The sequence below is a fragment of the Salvia hispanica genome, chromosome 5 (genome assembly GCF_029641045.1).
Source record: "Salvia hispanica isolate PSC_SH4W2 chromosome 5, Shi_PSC_v1, whole genome shotgun sequence".
NCBI lineage: Eukaryota > Viridiplantae > Streptophyta > Magnoliopsida > Lamiales > Lamiaceae > Salvia > Salvia hispanica.
In genome coordinates, this window is record NC_142696.1 from 19,087,237 (window position 1) to 19,101,782 (window position 14,546).

Sequence of the window (14,546 nt, forward strand, 5' to 3'; positions counted from 1 at the left end):
TATAGTGTCTCTAGCTTCGCCCAGACGCCCATCGCGGTAGTCTCCTTCGCGACTTCTCGAAGGACTTTATCTCCAAGGCAGAGAACAATGGAGCTGTGCGCCTTTTCCCAGATCTCTCGCTTCTTCGCCGCAACCTTCTCATCTACTCCTTCCTCGATCACCGGCGATTTCGATTTGATTGCATCGGCTAACCCTTGTTGGATTAGCAAGGCCTTCATCTTGATGCGCCAGAGCCCAAAATCGTTGTGACCCGTAAACTTTTCAGCTTCCATTCTTGGCATCGTCATCGTTCCCACAGACGGCGCCAATTTGATGAACGAGAATCTTGATTCGATCAAATGTAAACGACACAAAGAATTAACGTGGTTCGATCCACAAAAGGATCTACATCCACGGACGAAGGATGGGACGATTTTATTCCACAAACACAATCAAAGAACAAATTACAACAGCTCACAATTCCTCAAGCTAACTACTCAATCGAAGAACACAGCTCGATTGTGAAAACTCACTTAGCTAACTAATCTTGAATTGTAACTGAGATACAGAGAAGAACTACTCTAGAAACCCCTAATTTCACAGATTATATACCGTAGGAGAAAAAGGGGAAAACTCTCTCAACTGATGTAACTAAATGAGCTGCTCAGCTTACTTCAACAAACTCTCTGACTTGGGCCCTAAGTCTGGGCTTGTTGCTATGGGCCGAATAAAATGGATCAGTCACTCTAGACCCAACACCCACTTATAAAGTACTCCATCAAATTATTGATTTTTTTCTGTTTAAAATTTCATCACTTAATATAAATCATAAATCAACAAACGAATACGAAGTTGATTTGCCATATGACATCGTTTTGAGGATATTTGATAGTAGCACATAAATATGTCATCAATTTATGTTAGTGCATTTCAATGTTAATTAATTGCAAAAATCAAAAGAAATAATTAGTTTGATTGCAAGTTAAGAACAAATCAATCGTTTTGTAATTTGTACAGATTTTAAACAAGAATTGAACGAAAGTTAAAGAATTTTTAGGGAAAGAAGTCTTAGATTTATTTTTATGTACGGACATTTACTCAATATCTCCAATCACAAAAAGAAAAGGGAATGGGGATTCATGAGAAATGAAAACTGAAAGCATGGAGCAGAAAATCCAAATGCAAATAATATGCATCCAAACATCTCATCTCATATCCACACTCAACCGTAGCTGCAAAACCATCGCACACATCCACCAAGTCCACGCTCAAGCCATCACCAGAGGCCTCTTCTCTCTCCACCCCTCTCTTCTCCTCTCTCACATCCTCCATTCCTTCTCCTCTTCACTCCTACATCACTCCACTACCACCAATCATGACCACACCATTTACTTCACCAGGATTTTCACTCTCATCCCAAACCCCTCTGCTTTCAACTACAACACCATCATCCGGGCACACACCGCCCTCCGCTCTTCCCGCGCCGCCTTAAATTTCTTCCTCCACATGCGCCGGACACCCATCGCGCCCGATTTCCACACTTTCCCCTTCGTACTCAAAGCTTGCGGGGCTCTGCACAACTCGCTTCCGCTTGCGAGGGCTCTCCACGCTCAAATTGTGAAATTAGGGTTTTTAATTGATGTGTTCGTGCGAAATTCGCTTTCTTCCGTATACTGCAGGTTTGGCGATGTTGATGGGGCGGAAGGGGTTTTCGAAGGAGGCTTGTTGAGGGATGTCGTGAGTTACAATGTGATGATTGATGGGTTCGTTAAGGCTGGTGACATTGATCGTGCTCGGGAACTGTTCGATGAAATGCCTGAACGAAATGCGGTTTCTTGGGGTACACTTTTGGCTGGCTATGCGAAGCTGGACCGGCCCGCTGAGGCTATTGAATTGTTTGACAGTATGATTGCTTTGCAGGTGCGATTCGACAATGTTGCTCTGGTTTCGGTGCTCTCTGCGTGCTCGCAGCTCGGGAAGATGGAGAAAGGGAAGGCAATACACGAATACATAGAGAGAAATGGGATTGAGCTGGACGCCTATATAGGAACCGCGTTGGTTGATCTCTACGCAAAGTGTGGGCTGGTTGAGACGGCTAAGGAGGTTTTCGCGTCGTGTCGTGAGCAGAATGTTGCTCTGTGGAATGCGATGCTCATGGGATTGGCCATTCATGGCGATGGCTCATCACTTCTCCGTTATTTTACAAGAATGCTAGAAGACAGGGTGAAGCCGGATGGGGTGACGATTCTGGGCGTTCTGGTTGGATGCAGCCACTCGGGGATGATCAGTGAGGCTAAGAGTATTTTCGCAAAGATGGAGAGCGCGTATGGCGTTCCAAGAGAGCTGAAGCACTACGGATGCATGGCGGATCTTCTGGCGCGAGCAGGGCTGATAAGAGAGGCTGTGGAGATGATAAGGGGGATGCCGATGGGAGGGGACGTGTTCGTGTGGGGAGGGCTGCTGGGAGGGTGCAAGATACACGGAGACGTGGAGGTGGCTGAGGAGGCTGCGAAGCATGTGATGAGGGTGAAGCCGGAAGATGGCTCGGTGTACTCTGTGTTGGCGCATATGTATGCGAATTCGGGGCGTTGGGACGACGTGGTGAAGGTGCGGAGGTTAAGAGAGAGCAGATGGGGGATCAGGAAGAGCGCTGGGTGGAGCTTGATCGAGCTGGATGGGATGGAGCATGAGTTTGTTTCTGGGGATTGCTTGCATCCTTGCACCGAGGAGATATACTTGGTCTTGAATGGTTTGCAGCTCCATCACTACGAACAACTCTGAGAGTCAGAGAAACATTTTATTGGTGCGATTGATGACAAGTGTTGACGAGATAACTACTGCATTGTCAAATGGAGATAGAAAGCATTTACTTAATTATATAAATCAAAGGCCTACTCTGAGAGGGGAAGGTAGTTTTCGGTAGGTTTTAATGCGTAAAGCTACTAACGGTATCAGAAATAATCATACCGAATTCTCGGTATACCGCGGGTATGACATTTTCCTATACCGCAATTTGCAGTACGATATGCGGTATGATATTCTCGGTGCGTAATACCGTACCATCCCACCCCTAACTGGACCCTTATCAGGCGATGGATCATTCAATCTCCAGCAGAGAAGTAATTGTCCGTTCAAGCAGAGGGTTGACTGAACCTGGGACACTCTTCAAGAATTTGATAGCAATCCTTAGAGATGTTGTCATATGCTATGATGGTAGTGTGAGGAATACGTGCAACAACTCCATCGTTCAGTTTGATTATTGCAAGTGAATTCTGTGCTAGTGATCCTGTTAAAGTCTTAGCTGCAACTGTCATGTCCAATCCTGCTTACAAGGCTGTGCTAGATTCATCTCTAAGTAGCAACTCATCCAGGGATATGATGAAGGTAATTGAAGTTTTAAGGAGATGTAACATGGTTATATAACAATATTTATATTCTTTACTAGACTCGTGAGAAAATGTTTCATTAAATATATGTAACAATTCAGGAGATACTGCTTTGTGGAGTCGGATTCAAGAATGATATTGCTGGTCGTCCGGTGATTCTTTATCTGATTAACTGTGATTGTGGCAGGAAGCTGCCAAGAAAATGCTGCACTCATAGTCAAGAATCACTTGAAGAAAGTTAGTCTAAAGGACCCAGCAATGGAGTTCGTGATAGAGTATCTCTCTCTATATATATGTTTATGTCAACTTAACCACTCACCAAAAGAAAATTCTCTTGAAGACTAAATTGTCTTCATGTTGTCTTTTTTGTTTGGGGAGTTCATCTGCTGTTCCGTACATGAGGAGAGAGAGTTGGATTTGGTTACTCAAAACATGTCATAGTATAATAATGATGATTTTTTATTTTTTTGTAAAGAACTACTAACATTCTGTACTGTTGCACAACGTTTATCAACATCAGTGACAATGGTTACGAAAGGTGTTCTCAAGGATCATCTTGTTTTGCTGGGTAATAGCATGAACAATGATTGGTTTTAATGCTGGTGGTATCAAGTCGCTATCCAAATCACTTGGCGTTCAAGTACCATTCATGAATGCAACATTATTTGTAAGTAGTCTTGCTTGTTCGTATTTATAAGTACTATGTCCACGGCTCTTCTTTTTAGTTAATCTTAATAAACATTTTTTGTTATCTATCCTCAGACTCCTAGAAAGAAATGCAACACTGACAATTTGTCAAGTATTGTGGGTTCTTGTGCTTGGGAAAAGCATGAATCTGTGGGAACTGAATCTCCTTTCGAGATTGTTTGGGAGCTTAAACATGTACAGTAACTGCCTATCTTCTTTCATCAATCCTCCGCTAAACATACTGCTGAAACTGATTCATGTTTTCGGTTGTCTTGTTAGGATGAGCTGATGGAGGATGAAGAAATTGATGTATACAATATCCTCCGCACTCAAAGCTGGAAGATACATGCACTAGTTGCTTGGGAGCTGAAATTCAAGATTTGAACCAGGATGAGTATATGGATTTTGATCTGTCTCCGATTAATGCAGAGTTTTGACTAAAGCCACAGGCAGCAACATTACTGCTCCCACTGTCCACCGATGATCGCCTCATTTTTTATTTTCCCCTGATTTATTCAAGATATCTACACTCTTAAATATAGAAAAGTGATTATATATAAGGAGATAAGGAGATAGGAATTTATTTCTAAATATAGAAAATGAATATTTTGAGTGGGATAAATTAAAAAGGAAAAATGAATATCTTGAGTGAGATAGAGAGAGTACTATTTTTGGTCTATTCCTCAAAATTACGTCTAAACTATAAAAAACTTTTAACCAATTACTCATCGTTAATAATGAGGACTCTATGATACATTAATACTATTTTCACTATTTTTTTTCTATTTCTTATTATTTGTAAATTTTATCTTTTATTTTATCAAGTGTACGTTGAGACTGTCTTATTTGCAAATCTGTTTAATTTTAGCTGACGGCGAAATACTAAAATTGTTGCTATTTTTAGAATTTTATTTTTAGAAAGGAGGGAGTATGTATTTTCGGGCATTCGGCACATAAAACATTAATTCAAATATAAAATCACGAGTTATGCAGTGTGGATGTAAAAGTGACGTGTTGGTCGGACGTGCATCCACAGCGGCTGTGTGAAGTTATATGATTGACAAGTGGCCCTCTCTGCATGCTCACTACTCACTAGAAACTTCCACATTGATCTACATCCAACACTATAAATTGCTTCACTAATCCTTATCCAAACTCCAACTCAACCACAATTATCAATTCTAAATCACACTATCCAATTTCTCAGCAATGGCATTTCGCACAGCGGTATGTATATTTGCGCTTGGATTCAATTTTGTTACCTCACACGATTCGGTTACATCGTCGTTGATCTTGTTAATTTGCAGAGCCTCTTGAAATCAATGGCCAAAGCACTTGGCGGAGGCCCCAGCCAGAGTTCGAGTTTCACGACATCAACTCTGCCCAAATTGAAAGCCTACGCCCCTGCCGCCGGCCATGTTCACCCTGAAGCTAAATCAAAGTAAGCTTCTCGTTTATTGTAATGAAATTGAGTTTTCGGTTGTAATTGAATAAAAAGAGGTCAGTCTTGGATTCTTGAAAATGTGTAGGTGGGGTGTGAAAGGGGACATGTTTCCGGTATTCATGGCGGTGGGGATGATAAGTTTATCGGCGGGTTTTGGAGTGTTCACAGCGTGGCATCAGCTGGGCCGGGGGCCCAACCTCTATGTGAAGAAATCAAGGAGGGAGACCGTCCCGGAGGTGGTGGAGCCGGAGCACGTGGCCGAGGAGGCCGACAAGTTCGTCAAGCAATCCTTCTTCAGGAAAGTTGCTCATATTCAGGACATTGACCGCCAAGAAATCATGCATGATCCCCTTCGTGGAGATATTTTCACAAGGTACTATATTAGTGTCATCATATAGTATTTGTCTTGGTACAACTTCTCTAATGAGAACATTAGAGTGTCCATTTCATCCTAGACAAATTAGTCATTCCTATGTCTGATTTAATCTAAGACAAATTCTATTGTAGATTATTTTTTATTGCGTCTCAATTGTTATTTTGCTTGAAAGCTGAAAACTATTTTCTTGTTATTGTGATATGTTGAATGCATCTTGGTGGTTGCAGGCCAGTGAAAGTGGAGACACTGAGGGACGTTGGTGTGGATCCTGCAGCCAAATAAAATCCAGTTGCTTTTTTAATATTTGAGACATATTGTAAGGTTTGCAGATGTTGTTTGAAATTTTCTTGCACACGTCGTGAAGAAGTTGTTGTAGTTGTATATAAAGCGACTTAGTTTCTCGGTCCTTTTTTTTTAATAGTAAAGGGCAAAGTACAGCATGGTTTCAATGATTATCTTCATTGTCTTATATATGTGACACCTATACGTTGTCTTAAGAATTTTCAGTTGTTTAAAAGAAATAAATCATCTAGTGCTAGATAGAGTTGGTTGATCTATTCATCGCTCAGAACAGTTTCTTAAAATTCCACGTATAATTCATTAAAATATTAAATAATTTGTGCTAATATAAAGGACATTTTTGGAACTATTTTCAGAAATACTAGTAAGCTTTGTTTGGGGAAACATCATAAACAATTTGGTAATTAGTTACTGTTATTCTCTTTATTTGTTTGTGAATATGAATTTCGTTTTTATGTTTTAGTCCATTAGTAAAATGTGAGTCATGGCAACCTTCCACTAATTTAACATATATTTATTTAAATTTAATTTATATAAGCGAGATTAATATTTTATTAATTTTAGTTCAATTACTTTTCTTATTTTAACTAATATTCCGTTTAAATTTAATTTTATATGAGTGAGATTAATATTTTATTAATTTTATTTCACTCTTTTCTTGACACGTTTTAAAACTATTTCATTTGAAAATTTAATTATATACTATTTCATTTAAAACGTGAGATTAATATTTTATTAATTTTATTTCATTCACTTTTCTTAAAATTAATCCCACCAATGGGACTCCTATGTGTGTAATAATTATTTTGAAGTTGAACTATAGATTTATCAAAAGAATTGGATATAGATTTATTAAAAATAGGGTCTCGGTGTGATTAAGCAGAACCACTGTCGCGGAATTAGGCAAGAAAGATAACATGTCTGATACGTAGTATAATTGGCTTTCTAAATAAGTTTTGAATCTTTAGAAATATCATACTAAAAAAATGAATAGGAACATAATATATAATTGAAACCAAATCAATTTGATCATAAACAACATCTAAAAAACTAGATTAGAATACTTGGATCAAAGAAAATCAATTTGATCATAAACCCCACGAAAAAACCTAGATCAGATTAGATTGAAGAAAATCAATTTGATCATAAACCACACGAAAAAACCTAGATCAGATTAGATCGAAGAAAATCAGTAATTGTTATACTAGTACATCACAAATCGATTTGATCATAAACAACACGTAAAAAAAACTAGATCAGATTAGATTGAAGAAAATCAGTAATTGTTATACTAGTACATCACAATGAGCCTGGCAAAGTAGGCTAACAGCGAGGCAGTGTGAATATGGCGAAGCAGAATGCAATAAGACAAGGTATGGCGATGTAGTAGCGAGGGAGGCTAACAGTAAGGCAGTGAGGTAGGCAAGGCTGGACAGAGGGAAGATAAAAAAAAGAGAATGTCTTCTTCCGATATAAGAAATTCTTCCAATAATTCTGAGCCTAATATGTGGTGGGTGAGACAATCTTTATAAGTTTGAAGTGGTAGCATATATTTGAGAGCGAAACCTATTTTTTTTTGCTTCGGAGAACCTACTTCATCTATAATTTTTTGATTTTTTTTTTGGAAAGAATGATCAATAATAGTTTCCTAGTATTTATTTCCGATGACTTGAAATTCTAAGATTAACATCTACTAAGCTACGCTTTTTATCTTCTTATTTTAGTATGTTTATTGTACGAAATGTGTTCAAATAAGTAATAAGCCTGATTTTTGAAATTAACATTTGAAGATAATTTATAATAGAAGTATCTAAGAATAAACTAAATATATAAGAAAAAAATAGAGAATTCTAGAAAAAAAAGTAGAATGAAAACTTTAGAACAAATATATATGTGGCCTATATATGCTTATGGAAAATATTTTGTAGATGTTAAGTTTTGCGAGCTTAATTTTTTTTTTCCAAATTCAAGTAATGATACTTAAATTAGTTTTCAAAAAGTTAATTGAATTAATCGCACAAGAGCAAATGCTAGCTGGTAATAACCGACTGTTAGATCATAAGTTTATTCGTTCGAAACCTAATAACCAAGATCTACTAATACACACTGTCATTGAGATCATAAGTTTATTTGTTCATATCCTAATGAACAATACCAACTAGATTCACCCTCATTAGCGCTTGAAGCCGGTATAATTAAAATGCAACCGTCCCCTTTGTTCTATTTTGTTTACTCACATCTTCCTGAACTCTTTTATGATATGTCACTGAACTCTTTTATGATATGTCTTGGGCCTGTTGTCCATGTCCTGGACTCCAAGATGACTAGATGAGTATTACAGTTAACTTCAATGTGCCTCGCTAGTCTTACCCTCGTTTCACTTCAATGTGCCTACTTACCCCGCTAGCCTTACCCTCGTTATAAAGTCCATATGCGATGGCTGCACTAGCCTTACCCTCGTTATAAAGACCATATGCGATGGCCGTCAATGTAGGCTCATTGAGGCAATAGGGTGGCCTAACATTGTGCGTCACTAAAATAAGCAGGCACATCTTCCTCTTATTAACAATGTTGGACAATTATGTAAAAAAATTATGTAGCAAATTTTTTATAAATTATGATTCTTTATTTTGCTTATATTTCTTTAAGCTTGACATGCTCATCAAAATACAAATACAATACAGTAAAAGATCTTATTATTAAAGTATTTGACTTTAATAAATTTTCTGTACACAAAATTTACAAGATCTTATTATTAAAATATTGACATTAATAAATTTTCTGTTATACAAAATTTATGTTGTTAGGGCATTTTCAACCATCCCTTAAAACGCAATTTTGTAGTTGAAAATACCTCCTACAATACACTAAAATCCATCCCAAATTGTCCCTTTTTTTTATTTTTTAAGAGTGCTACACACTTTAGAGTTTAGAGTATCACTTTAGCATGACACAAATCTTCTGAAAACTGCAACTGCTCCCTTTCTTTTAATTTATATTCGAAGAAGATTACCTGGTAGAAGACCACTGCTTGAACAAGAATACACATAAACTAGGAATGGAGAGACGCGATTAGGAAGAAAGTGTTTAAAGCTTCGTATATTATTTTAGGTTTTATTAACTATTTAAATGGGCTTCAAAGTGATTGATAATTGCGGTGTTGGGATAATTGAGTAAATTGAATTTAAAGATGAATTAAGTTATACCTATACCGCTACACGATTATATAATTTTAAAGATGAATACATATTGTATCCAATTGAGTTATTTGCGCTTATTTATGTATTTGTCAAAATGTTTTCTTTTAGAGCATCTCCAATAGCAGCTAGCCCACTGGCTAGCCGATTTGCAGCGCTAGCCGGTCGGCTAGCCGAACTACTGCGATCGGCGAGCGCCGAATCGGCTAGCCATTAGGCGAGTGCACGCCGATTTGAAGACGCTGGCCGATGCGCTGGCCGCCATTGCAGGCTAGCGATCGGCGAGCGATCGGCCAACTGTTTTTTTTTTTTTTGAAACACTATATATTTGCGATTTTCACGTCATTTTCATTTGCACCACTTGTTTTAAGGAGTTTTTTCTATATCTAAATTTTTGTACAAGAGCAACATCGAGAGATGGACAACAACAACCAGTTTACTCCGGCGACGAGCGGGTCTCAGACTCCCACGGTACCCGTGGGGTCTGGATGGGGGCAGATAGGCGGGCAGATGGGCATGTACCCTTGGCAACAGTTGATGGGATTGATGGCGGGCGGGCAGGCGATGCCGGGCAGGGGGCAGGCCAGCGGCGGGCAGGGAATGCCGGGGTGGGGAGGTACGCCGTAGATGATGCAACAGATGATGGGTATGATGCCGGTATGGCAGGGGGGTGCAGCCTGGTATGCAGGGGTCACCGGGAGGGGATACGGTCTATCGTCCCACTTTTGACTTTTTGACGGCTTCGTCTCACACATCGACCCCAGTGGAGACGCAGTTCACTGGCAATGACCGTTTCTCATTACAGGAGTTGGGGATTGATGTCGAGGAGGCGGACACTCCCGTTCCAACGGGGGGAGCAGAGCGGGGTCGGGCCGCGCCGAAGAAGAAGAAGAAGAACAAGGGGAAGAGCAAGGTGGTCGGGGAGTCGTCGCAGCCGGCTATTGACGACACCACCGCACGGAGGAAGTGGACGGACGATGAGAACGTCGCCCTATCCAAGGCGTGCTTGTCAGTTTGCGATATGTGGGCTAAGATTAGAGTAGCCTACAAGAGGAACTGCCCGTATGGAAAGGACTTCACCGGGGAGGAGTGCCGGAAGGCGTGGGAACGCATCAGGGCCGCGGTTGGCCGATTTTTGAGCTTGTACGCCAACGCCCTGCGCATGCAGACTAGTGGCTAGACTAAGGAGGACTGCCGGAGGATAACGGAGAGTCTGTTCCCCAAGTCGGGGGTTTATAAGGAGTTCACCTACTGGAACTGCTATTTGGTGTTGAAGGACTTCGAGAAGTTCCGGGCGGGGGTCGCAGCTGGGAGGCCGAAGAAGCAGAAGCTGAACTATTCCGGCGATTACAACGGGCGCAACGGGCAGCGAGGGGATCCTCCCCCTATCGCCCCAGGAGGTCCAGTCAGCAACCCCCCCACCCGCGCTCACCTTCTTCTCGCGTAAAAAAATGCGGGAGCAGATGTACACGGTCTTCAATTATTGGAAGGCCGCAACTGACCCCGTGGAGAAGAGGTTTCTTCACTCGATGCTCGAGAGCATGCAGGTCGATTTGGATGCCGCGAGGGCACAGTTGGGGGGCTCAGACGTGGGCTCAGACGTGGAGGTCCCGGGTGGCGGCGGCGACGGAGGCGGCGACGACGACGAGGAGTAGAGAGAGGCGGGGCTCGTGTGTGGAAGCCCCTTTTTTTGTTGATTATGTAAATTTTTTTTATTTAATGTAATTTTTTTAATCAATGTACTTTTTTTTATTTAAATGAAATTAATGAATTTTTCCGTATATGTCTCGTAAATTTTAATTCCGTAATTGTCATAAATTTAATTCCGTAAATTGAATTTTTTTTTTATTGTGGCTAGCTTATGGCTACCTATTTGTTTAAAATGATAAAGTGACATGTGGAATTTTATTGCTGATAACGTGGCAGCAACATAGAGTGGCTAGCCTATCTCCATGGGAGATGCTCTTGTTAACGTCAAAATGACACTTTCAAATTGAATTGAAGTGGCAGAAACTAAAATATTTGTTCAATTCTTGGGTTTAGGTAGCAATACAAATTACTCCTCCATGCACAAAATTGACAAATATGCTCCTAGATTGGATTATTGACTTAGGTGGCAAAAACCCTGAAAGGCAAACAAACCCCTTTAACCTCGTCATTTTCGAGGTTTTTTTAACCCAGCAAATCTTCTTTCACAATCCAGGAAAAAGGTGTGCACTAAAAGCTTTTTTATAAGTACTACTCCATTTTTTATGGATTTGGGAAGTAGATTCTCTTGTGAGTGGATGGAAAGGGATCTTATTCAAAGTGGATTTGTGCTTGGTTTATGTAATCTGATTAGTTTTCCAAATTGTCTATTTGATGTATCTTTTCATGGGATACGACTACGATTCCTTGTAATTAGGATAAAAAAGTGATCTTGATTTGCTTTCATGTGTACTGACTGAAATTATGTTGTTTTGCACGTGTTCTTGCTATACTTTTGAGTTTTGACCATGATTCTTGTGTAGTGCAACTTTAATCTTTTGAATTGGTTAATTCATAAAAAAAAAAGTATATACTACTCCCTCCGTCCCCCAAAATTCGTCAACATTTTACTCGGCACGGATTTTAAGAAATGTAATAGAAAGTTTGTTGAAAAAGTTGGTGGTATGTGAGTCCTACTTTTATATAGTTTTAAAATAAAATGTGAGTGAGAATGAGTTAGTGGAATATGAGATCCATTACCAAAAATGGTAAAAGTGAAAGATGACAAATTTTTAGGGACGGATGAATAAGGAAATATGTGATAAATTTTCAGGGACGGAGGGAGTATTTGATTTATATGTATGATTTCACTGCATATGTGTGGAAGTATGGACATTATATTGTTGACAATCTCATATATGTATATTTGTGAAGACATACATGTATATATAGGTGATAATCTCAATGCCAAACCAAAATGTGGAATATGGAAAAATTGTGGAAAATTCAGCTCCTTTTTCTGTTGGATTTGAGTATTTTACCCATAACTAGATGACTAGAATTTTTGTGAAACTTCAAATTTAAGAAATTGATGATAGCCTATGGTTGGAATAGCATCTTTCAAGAACAGGCAACTAGTTTCATTTTCATTTGGGCCACATGTGTTTTACTTTGCATCCGACTTTAATGAAATCCTCTTATTCTTCCTGCTGGAAAATAGGAATATTTGGATAAATCTCATGCCCCATATTGCTTTCAGGATTCTGCTCAAGTCTTTTATTTATTTTTCGTGCTCTGCTTTTTTCCTGTTTATGTATGTTTGAATGTGTTGGGTCACATTCTGAGATCATGGCCAGGGTTTGAAGGGTTTTGATTTTTTAATAAAATCGAACTTGTGCAGAAAAAATCATTCTACTAAGCAGCATGCTTAAAGTCCCAGATCATCAGGTTGCTGGACACAGGGCTCGTGATGGGCGGCTTGGGCCACTTATTGACGATGCAGGGCGTTTCTACAAGCCTCTTCAGGGTGATGAGCGTGGATCTAACGAGGTCTCTTTCTATACATCATTCTCTTCAAACACTAACATTCCTGACCATATCAAAAGCTTCTTCCCCGAGTTTGATGGTACTCAGCTCGTGGAAGCGTCTGATGGATCAGGTATGCAACGTCATCTAGTTTTACAGGATCTTACTTTCGGCCGTGTAAATCCATCTATAATGGACATCAAAATTGGTTCAAGGACTTGGCATCCACAAGCTCCAGAGGACTACGTTAACAGGTGTTTGAAGAAGGATAGGGGAACTTCCAGCCTTCCGCTAGGATTTAGAGTGTCGGGTGCACGAATCTTTAAAAACACAGAATCAGGATATTGGGAGCCGGAGAACAGATTGTCGATCCAGACTCTTTCAGCTGATGAAGTTAAGTTGCTTCTGAAAAGCTTTGTTTCTTCTAACACATCAGAAGAGCCACATACGAAACCAGATTGTGCATTTGCATCAACTGTTTATGGTGGCTCCAATGGTATTTTGTCACAGTTACTGGAACTGAAGGCATGGTTTGAGGATCAAACCATGTATCATTTCTATTCTTCCTCAGTTCTTATGATGTTTGAAAAGGAGCTTGTATCGAGTGGGAAGAGCCCCCGAGCAGAAATCAAGCTTGTGGATTTCGCCCACGTTCATGAGGGCAATGGTGTTATTGATCATAACTTCCTTGGTGGGCTTTGCTCTTTTACCAAATTCATCTCTGAGATCCTCTCAACTCCAGAAGACTCTTCTGCTGATTCCGTAGTAGAAGATGCTCAAAGAAACCACATCCATTCTGAAAATGGTTCAGTTTGAATTTACTGAATCACTATGATGTCAAGGCCTCTGGCTCAATTAAATAATGTTGCATTTAACCAACTTTCTGATGCTTGGTATCTGTTATGCTGGTTTCCACGAATGTATTTCTAACCAAGGTTCATGATACTTTTGCTCTTCAATTATTTCCAAAATAGGTATAAATTCAATTGTTCAGAAGCACCACGTCGTTTGGGTTCTTATATCTTCTGCCTCTGCATCTAGTTTCTTATCCTGGTGTTTTATTCTCTGCATAACCACATTTATTTTATATCTTCTCGAAGCTGTGATGATATATTATTAATACCAAATACTTTTATTCTTATTTTGATAGAAAAGTGTTTGTCTAATGACTTTCATGCTAAACTTCTTCCCCAACTGACAACATATGCCTTTATATTTCTGTTTACTAGTGTTTAGTTTGAATGCAGAGAATGATTTGATCCCAATACTCTTTACAATACTTTAGATATTGATTGCTTCGACTTTTGGTGGAATGTCATAATTTTGATTCAGGCTGAATGCTGGTTAACTGAAGACTTTCAGGACCCTTTTCAAGATTCATGATTCTTTCTTTCTCAAATATTTTTGAAGCTCGGTGTGATTTTCTGTACTGAACGTTTCTCGTTGTAGATGGTTGCTTGTATTGAACGGTATTTGTGATAAATTGGGATTGCATTTTTTTTTTTAATTATGAATGGCTGTGTGACCATGTCCAACATCCATAAATATCTGCATCTTCTAGTTGATACTACCGAACCACAATAAACATGAAACTTTCATGCGAAGAGTGGGGGAGTTCTATTTCGCTGAATGAAATTAAAAAAAACTGGCTTCGTTTTGGAGTTGGTGGCAAATTTAAATTTCGA

General features: G+C 39.4%; 3 protein-coding genes across 6 annotated transcripts; all 3 read left to right on the top strand.

Moving 5' to 3' along the window:
* Window positions 1-1,097: 1,097 nt before the first annotated feature.
* LOC148926401 (Pentatricopeptide repeat (PPR) superfamily protein) lies at window positions 1,098-3,913 on the top strand. 2 transcript variants are annotated; one of them, XM_089058849.1, is made up of 2 exons: window positions 1,098-3,363; window positions 3,467-3,913. In XM_089058849.1, exon 1 carries the CDS (start codon window positions 1,126-1,128, stop codon window positions 2,758-2,760), a length of 1,635 nt encoding a protein of 544 aa, XP_088914975.1. In that variant the 5' UTR covers window positions 1,098-1,125; the 3' UTR covers window positions 2,761-3,363; window positions 3,467-3,913. The 2 variants fall into 2 exon arrangements, with proteins under 2 accessions (XP_088914975.1, XP_088914976.1); XM_089058850.1 differs by having other exon boundaries at window positions 3,553-3,913.
* A 1,142-nt stretch (window positions 3,914-5,055) lies between these two features.
* LOC148926402 (uncharacterized) lies at window positions 5,056-6,327 on the top strand. Of its 2 annotated transcripts, none has more exons than XM_089058851.1 (4): window positions 5,056-5,279; window positions 5,360-5,493; window positions 5,558-5,869; window positions 6,100-6,327. In XM_089058851.1, the coding sequence occupies exons 1-4, from the start codon at window positions 5,262-5,264 to the stop codon at window positions 6,152-6,154; spliced, it is 519 nt and encodes a 172-aa protein (XP_088914977.1). In that variant the 5' UTR covers window positions 5,056-5,261; the 3' UTR covers window positions 6,155-6,327. The 2 variants fall into 2 exon arrangements, with proteins under 2 accessions (XP_088914977.1, XP_088914978.1); XM_089058852.1 differs by having other exon boundaries at window positions 5,120-5,279; window positions 5,582-5,869.
* A 5,162-nt stretch (window positions 6,328-11,489) lies between these two features.
* On the top strand, window positions 11,490-13,857 carry LOC148926403 (inositol polyphosphate multikinase alpha-like). 2 transcript variants are annotated; one of them, XM_089058340.1, is made up of 2 exons: window positions 11,490-11,579; window positions 12,737-13,857. In XM_089058340.1, exon 2 carries the CDS (start codon window positions 12,760-12,762, stop codon window positions 13,675-13,677), a length of 918 nt encoding a protein of 305 aa, XP_088914466.1. In that variant the 5' UTR covers window positions 11,490-11,579; window positions 12,737-12,759; the 3' UTR covers window positions 13,678-13,857. The 2 variants fall into 2 exon arrangements, with proteins under 2 accessions (XP_088914466.1, XP_088914467.1); XM_089058341.1 differs by lacking the exon at window positions 11,490-11,579 and having other exon boundaries at window positions 12,327-12,885; window positions 13,021-13,857.
* Window positions 13,858-14,546: the final 689 nt, after the last annotated feature.